Below are 6,896 nucleotides of genomic sequence, written 5' to 3'. Positions count from 1 at the left end.
TCCTATTGTGGCCCTAACCCGTAAAGGGGCTAATACGAAACAATGGTCCTCCGAGGCCCTTCAAGCTTTCCAGTTTCTCAAAGAGTCCTTCTCCGCTCCTGTTCTTCGACAGCCTGATGTGACGCTTCCCTTCTTCCTAGAGGTAGACACCTCTAATGTTGGCTTAGGAGCCATTCTATCCCAAAGATCGGAGCAACAAAAATTCCATCCTTGTGCCTTTTATTCTCGGGGTCTTCTACCTGCAGAGAAAAATTATACCATTGGGGACAAGGAGTTGCTGGCTATAAAAGCAGCATTAGAGGAGTGGAGATATTTGCTGGAGGGAGCTCGCCATTCTGTGACAATTTTTACAGATCATAAAAATTTGTCATATCTACAGTCTGCTCAATGTTTGAATCCTCGTCAAGCAAGATGGTCTCTTTTCTTTTCTCGTTTTGAACTTATTATAACCTTCAAACCAGCTGCTAAAAATAAAAAAGCAGACGCCCTATCTCGGGCATTCGTGACGTCCTCAGACGTTGAAGATGGTCCTAACCACTCAATATTAGATCCCAAATGTGTTTCTCTGGCCGCTTCATCCACTAAGGTGCTACCATTTGGGAGAACTCTCGTGCCTCCATCCCTTAGGAAAAGAATCCTGTCGTGGTTTCATTCTTCACGTTTTTCTGGACATGCTGGTGAACGCAAGACTTTCAAAATTCTTTCTCGTAGTTACTGGCTGCCTTCCATGAGGAAAGATGTCAAAGATTTTGTGGCTGCCTGCGAATTGTGTTCCCAGTTCAAGACCTCCCGCAGAACACCGGCGGGTCTACCACTACCCATTCCTTCCAAGCCTTGGACCCATATTAGTATGGACTTTGTTACTGATCTTCCTCCTAGTAAAAAGTGTAATACAATTTGGGTAGTGGTAGATAGATTTTCGAAGATGGCACATTTTGTTCCTTTGACCGGTTTACCTTCTTCATCTACCCTGACTGATCATTTCATTAAAGAGATTTTCCGTATTCATGGATGTCCTTCAGAGATCGTTTCAGAGGGTCAATCAAGATCTTGAGACTTTCATAAGGATGTTCTCTTCAGCCAACCAAGATAACTGGGTCGATTTGCTTCCATGGGCTGAATTCGCCCATAACAACATGTATCATGAGTCATCTTCTAAAACTCCGTTTTTTTGTGGTCTACGGTCACCATCCGTCTTTTCCGGAATTTCCTGTCCTCCCGCCCACCCAAGTTCCTGCTGTAGAGACTGTTTGTCAGACCTTCAAAAATATTTGGTCTCAGGTCAAAGCCTGTTTAAAGAAGACATCTGCCAGATATAAGTCCTTTGCAGATAAAAAGAGACGGGCTATTCCACCACTTAAAATTGGAGATCGTGTATGGTTATCAACCAAAAATATTTGTTTGAAGGTCCCATCTATGAAGTTCGCTCCTCATTTTATTGGTCCATATAGGATCATTCAAGTGATAAACCCAGTTTGTTTCAAACTTTTACTTCCTAAGAACCTTCGTATTTCCAATGCCTTCCATGTGTCATTGCTCAAACCTCTCATTATCAACCGTTTCTCTGCTCCTCCTTCAGCACCTCGGCCAGTTCAAGCTCTTCAAGAGGAGGACTTTGAAATCACACATATATTGGATGCAAAAATTTCGCGAGGTGTTCTTCATTTCCTCCTTCATTGGAAGGGCTTTTGCCCTGAAGAGCGTTCATGGATTAGGGCTGAGGATCTCAACGCCCCAGCTCTTCTAAAAAAGTTCTATTCCAAATTTCCAGGCAAACCCGGTTCCATGTTTTCTGTGCCCACCTTTAAAAGGGGGGGTACTCTCACTCACCGGACTGTGAGTGCCTCTTCTCCCGTTGTTAGGAACCGTGGCCGCCCGCCATCCTGGCGGTCTGCACATGCGCAGCCTCTATGAACTCTTCAGACCTGTTGCTTTTAGTTAATTGGCTGATCAGGCAACACTCCCTATTTAAAGCACCTGTGGTCAATACCTCGTTGCCTGATCTTGGAGTCTCATTCCCTGTGAGTCTCTGAAGGTGTTCCTGTGTTTCCTCGTGTCTTCAGTTCCAGCTGATTCCTCGCTACTGCATTACCATTTTCCAGACCACTTCAACTCTCCTGTGTTTCATCGTGTCTCCAGTTCCAGCTGATTCCTCGCTACTGCATTACCGGTTTCCAGATCGCTTCAACTCTCCTGTGTTTCATCGTGTCTTCAGTTCCAGCTGATTCCTCGCTACGGCATTACTGGTTTCCAGACCGCTTCAACTCTCCTGTGTTTCATCGTGTCTTCAGTTCCAGCTGATTCCTCGCTACGGCATTACTGGTTTCCAGACCGCTTCAACTCTCCTGTGTTTCATCGTGTCTTCAGTCCCAGCTGATTCCTCGCTACTGCATTACCGGTTTCCAGACCGCTTCAACTCTCCTGTGTTCATCGTGTCTTCAGTCCTAGCTGATTCCTGTCTACTGCATTGCCGGTTGCCAGACCGCTTCAACTCTCCTGTGTTTCATCGTGTCTTCAGCTCCAGCTGATTCTTTGCTACTGCACTGCCGGTTTCCAGACCGCTTCAACTCTCCTGTGTTTCATCGTGTCTTCAGTCCCAGCTGATTCCTCGCTACTGCATTGCCGGTTTCCAGACCGCTTCAACTCTCCTGTGTTTCATCGTGTCTTCAGTTCCAGCTGATTCCTCGCTACGGCATTACTGGTTTCCAGACCGCTTCAACTCTCCTGTGTTTCATCGTGTCTTCAGTTCCAGCTGATTCCTCGCTACGGCATAACTGGTTTCTAGACCGCTTCAACTCTCCTGTGTTTCATCGTGTCTTCAGTCCCAGCTGATTCCTCGCTACTGCATTGCCGGTTTCCAGACCACTTCAACTCTCCTGTGTTTCATCGTGTATTCAGTTCCAGCTGATTCCTCGCTACTGCATTACCGGTTTCCAGACCGCTTCAACTCTCCTGTGTTCTTCGTGTCTTCAGTCCCAGCTGATTCCTGTCTACTGCATTGCCGGTTGCCAGACCGCTTCAACTCTCCTGTGTTTCATCGTGTCTACTATTCCTGCTGACCTCCGCAAGAATCATCATTGCTCCTCTCGTATGATGTTCTCTGTGTGCTTCACAGACACGGATTACCGCTACCACTCTCCTGTGGTCTCTACTCGTGTCGGCGTTCAGCCGCTCAGCTATCCCTGTGTTTCTCTCGTGACAGCCTGCTCAACTGAACCGCGGTATGCTTATCTTTTATTGACTTTACCAGCTTATTGCATATCCGCTTGGACTGTGTTCTGCTCATCTACGGAGCCCTCTATCTCACGAAGTTATAGATGCTATTGACTTTGTCTCATATGTCCTGGATCTCAGTAGTGACTTTGTATCTCTAAGCAGCGCTAGTCATTTGCTATTGTATTATATATACCATTGGAATCAAGTTCCTTGTGCTCTCTGTGTTACCTTTGATGCTCCATTCATCTACCCTAGTGCCTATCCTCACTTATATATGCAGTGGTACAACTTGCTATACGCAGACCACTGACTTCCCCGTTACCTACTTGCACCTGGAACCAGTCCCATCACTACAAGCAGTTGTATAACTTGCTGTACGCAGACCACTGACTTCACTACCTCCTATCTATTCCTGGACATTCCTCTAACTATAGCAGTGGTACAACTTGCTGTACGCAGACCACTGACTTTCCTCACGTCTTCACGTCCATCAAGATCCTCGTGTTCATATTGTTTAACTCATAACCAGTTGCTGCTAGTCATAGACTTTCCTCTAGCATCCTCTCACCATCTGCTGATTCTCCTGTTCCGCTAGTCACCCTGCTACCAGAAGACCACTGTGTGTATACACTACTCTGGTAAGACTACATCTGGTGATATCCTGGGCAAAGACTCCTAGTGCCCGTGACAGATTATTCAAATATTTACATAGACATTAATAGACAATGCTTATTAATAAGCCTTGGTATCTGCTGCAGGAGGATGCACTGCACATGTGACTGGCAATAGGTCACAGCAATGTGACAAGCTACACACAAATGGAAAAAAAAATATGAATGACTGAGTCATATTTGTTCATGTAGATAAATGTACTTCATGTTACTTATACAATATAACACTACTACTGTTATAGTACATTCACCCAGATAATCATAAGGCATTTTAATAATATACTTTTTTTCTGACAGGTAAATTAATGAACAGAAGATGTCTCAGAAGGGAGCTTGTTCTACAATCATCTGAGTCTTCAAAAAATACCTCACCCATCAAGTCAGGTGACAGACTGCTGTTCCTCTACAACAGAGGGTATTTACACAAGCTGATTTTCTGACTAGGTGAAACCTAATAAATAAATAGTTGTTCATCAAACTAGTGATGAATCTTACAGCAGAGATGCCTTTTCCATGTTCTGAATGTAACAAATGTTTTAAAATGAAGTCACAGCTTGTTAGACATCAGATGATTCACACAGGAGAGAAACCATTTAAATGCTCTGAATGCAGCAGCTGTTTTAACCACAAGTCAGATCTTGTAAAACATCAGAGGATTCACACAGGAGAGAAACCATTTAAATGCTCGGAATGCAGCAGCAGTTTTATCCAGAAGTCAGATCTTGTAAAACATCAGATGATTCACACAGGAGAGAAACCATTTAAATGCTCTGAATGCAGCAGCTGTTTTATCCACAAGTCAAGTCTGATAACACATCAGAGGATTCACACAGGAGAGAAACCATTTAAATGCTCTGAATGCAGCAGCTGTTTTATCCACAAGTCAAGTCTCAAAAAACATCAGATGATTCACACAGGAGAGAAACCATTTAAATGTTCTGAATGCAGCAGCTCCTTTAACCAGAAGATACATCTTGTGCAACATCAATTGATTCACACAGGAGAGAAACCATTTAAATGCTCTGAATGCAGCAGGTGTTTTAACCAGAAGGGACATCTTGTACAACATCAGAGGATTCACACAGGAGAGAAACCATTTAAATGCTCTGAATGCAGCAGCTGTTTTAACCGGAAGGGACATCTTGTACAACATCAGAGAATTCACACAGGAGAGACACCATTTAAATGCTCTAAATGTAACAAGTTGTTTGCTCAGAAATCAAGTCTTATTGAACATCAGAGGATTCATAGATAATTCCATCAGCTCCTCTCAGTACTGGGGCTCCTTCTATGACAGCAGAGCTAACAGTACTGAATATATCTACAGGAACACAGCACGCTGCCCTGTTCCACACTACATGTGCTCCTATTGGTCTCTGTTACATCTCCTTATTCTTATTCTATACAACTACAAACTACGCTTCTAGTTGAATACTGTAGTAAGTGAGTTACATGGCGTACAAGTGTACGTACATGTCATTGTGTTTTCATTTACCTTTCAATTTATTTGTTAACAATTGATCCTTTTTGTACTACAGCCGCCTCTACTCCAAGTCCCAGAAGAACGCACATGTGTGTATTTCCTTAATTACCCTCATTCACCTTATTACTCCTGAACACTCATGTTTCATGACAATGACATCATATTAACCCCTTCAGAGCATTACTTCACCAACCTGCACTATTCCATGATAGCAAAAACCTCTTTATAACATACTTTACTAACAAATATGTCTCATTATTACACATTTGCACTACACATTTTTTGTGAAAAATAAAACACAAGCACAAAAGTATTTTTCAAACAACAAACTTTTTACATGAAAATAAACAAATTTAGCAACTTTATTAATTTAAGTTTTTTTTAAAATAATTATTCGCAGGGGCAGTGATTCTTCTGCATCTGAAAAAAGAAATAAAATGAACTGCTTACAGACTACAGTTTATCATCACAACAGTATTACATGTTAAAAACATATCTCTATGGGTGTAAATTGGTCCCGTTCCTGGCTGTGCTGAAACTCTTTCCAAGTACACACTGGAGGGTGGGCAGCTTAGGTATTGCAAAGCGAGTTTGTACATGGATCTCCAAATTGCCTTATTTTTCTCCCATTATGTAAAGGGACTGTCTGATGTGTCTATTTCGATGTTGACAGTAGGATCAGGTGTTTTTGAGCAAACCATAGTTGACACCAAGGGGACATTTCTGCCCCCCACATTAGCATTTATACTGCCCCTCTGAATGTCATCCCAGTTAAGTTTAGTTGGACAAATTGTCAGTTCTTGGGGTTTCAATCTATTTGAAGGACTGTCCATCTCTGCTGCTTGCGCCAGGCATACAGATTATTATACAGAAGTTTATTTTCTGTACATTCACCCATTTTTTGTTATGAATTTATTATTTGTATGTCAAATGTTTGGTTTATATCCAACTTCCCTGTACCTTTAGTATATTAAATCTAAAAATGTAATAAGTCAGGTCCTTGATACTCTAACGAATCCATTATCCTTTTTATGAAGAATATAGCTTGACCATGTTAACCCTTTGAATGCTGAGTTAATACATGTGACTAACAAGCCTAGGGTGTGCTGGCATGTACATTTGTGTACCAGAGTCTTGAGGTGTTAACCCTTTGATTAGTGATGTGGGCGTTGCTAACCTGTGTATAACCAGAAGCATTGTGTGCCAGTGTGGGACAGTATATTTGGGGTCCTATTGCCCTTATTCAATAGGAGGTGACAGCCGAAATGTGTGTGGAGTGTGTGAGAGCTGTTTTGAGGGGGCTTCAGCAGATCTATAACCTGTGTGATAGGTGAGGGAAAGATTGAGCGTGGGAATCGTGTGTAAGCCCATACAGTAAACACCCAAAGTCACAGAAGCTGGGAGTGCATTTGAGACAGGATAGCAAAGAAGCTCATTACCTACAGATTCACACCCTTTCTTGTGACCTTGATGCTAAGTTAAACAGAGACCAACTCCCTAGTCACCAGCCAACTTGTTCAGCATCG

At 42.7% G+C, this 6,896-nt stretch overlaps 1 protein-coding gene across 1 annotated transcript; it reads left to right on the top strand.

Annotated features, from left to right (window-relative positions):
- Positions 1-4,190: 4,190 nt before the first annotated feature.
- Positions 4,191-6,358, top strand: LOC142151014 (uncharacterized). The gene has a single exon (XM_075206273.1). It carries the CDS (start codon positions 4,372-4,374, stop codon positions 5,140-5,142), a length of 771 nt encoding a protein of 256 aa, XP_075062374.1. The 5' UTR covers positions 4,191-4,371; the 3' UTR covers positions 5,143-6,358.
- Positions 6,359-6,896: the final 538 nt, after the last annotated feature.

Source organism: Mixophyes fleayi, chromosome 4 (assembly GCF_038048845.1).
Source record: "Mixophyes fleayi isolate aMixFle1 chromosome 4, aMixFle1.hap1, whole genome shotgun sequence".
Taxonomy (NCBI): Eukaryota; Metazoa; Chordata; class Amphibia; order Anura; family Limnodynastidae; genus Mixophyes; species Mixophyes fleayi.
The sequence above is the reverse complement of the archived record's forward strand: the minus strand, read 5'-3'. Positions and strand labels throughout refer to the sequence as shown.

Coding starts and splice junctions, on each gene's coding strand:
- LOC142151014 (XM_075206273.1), top strand. CDS start 4,372: ATGAATCTTACAGCAGAGATGCCTTTTCCATGTTCTGAATGTAACAAA.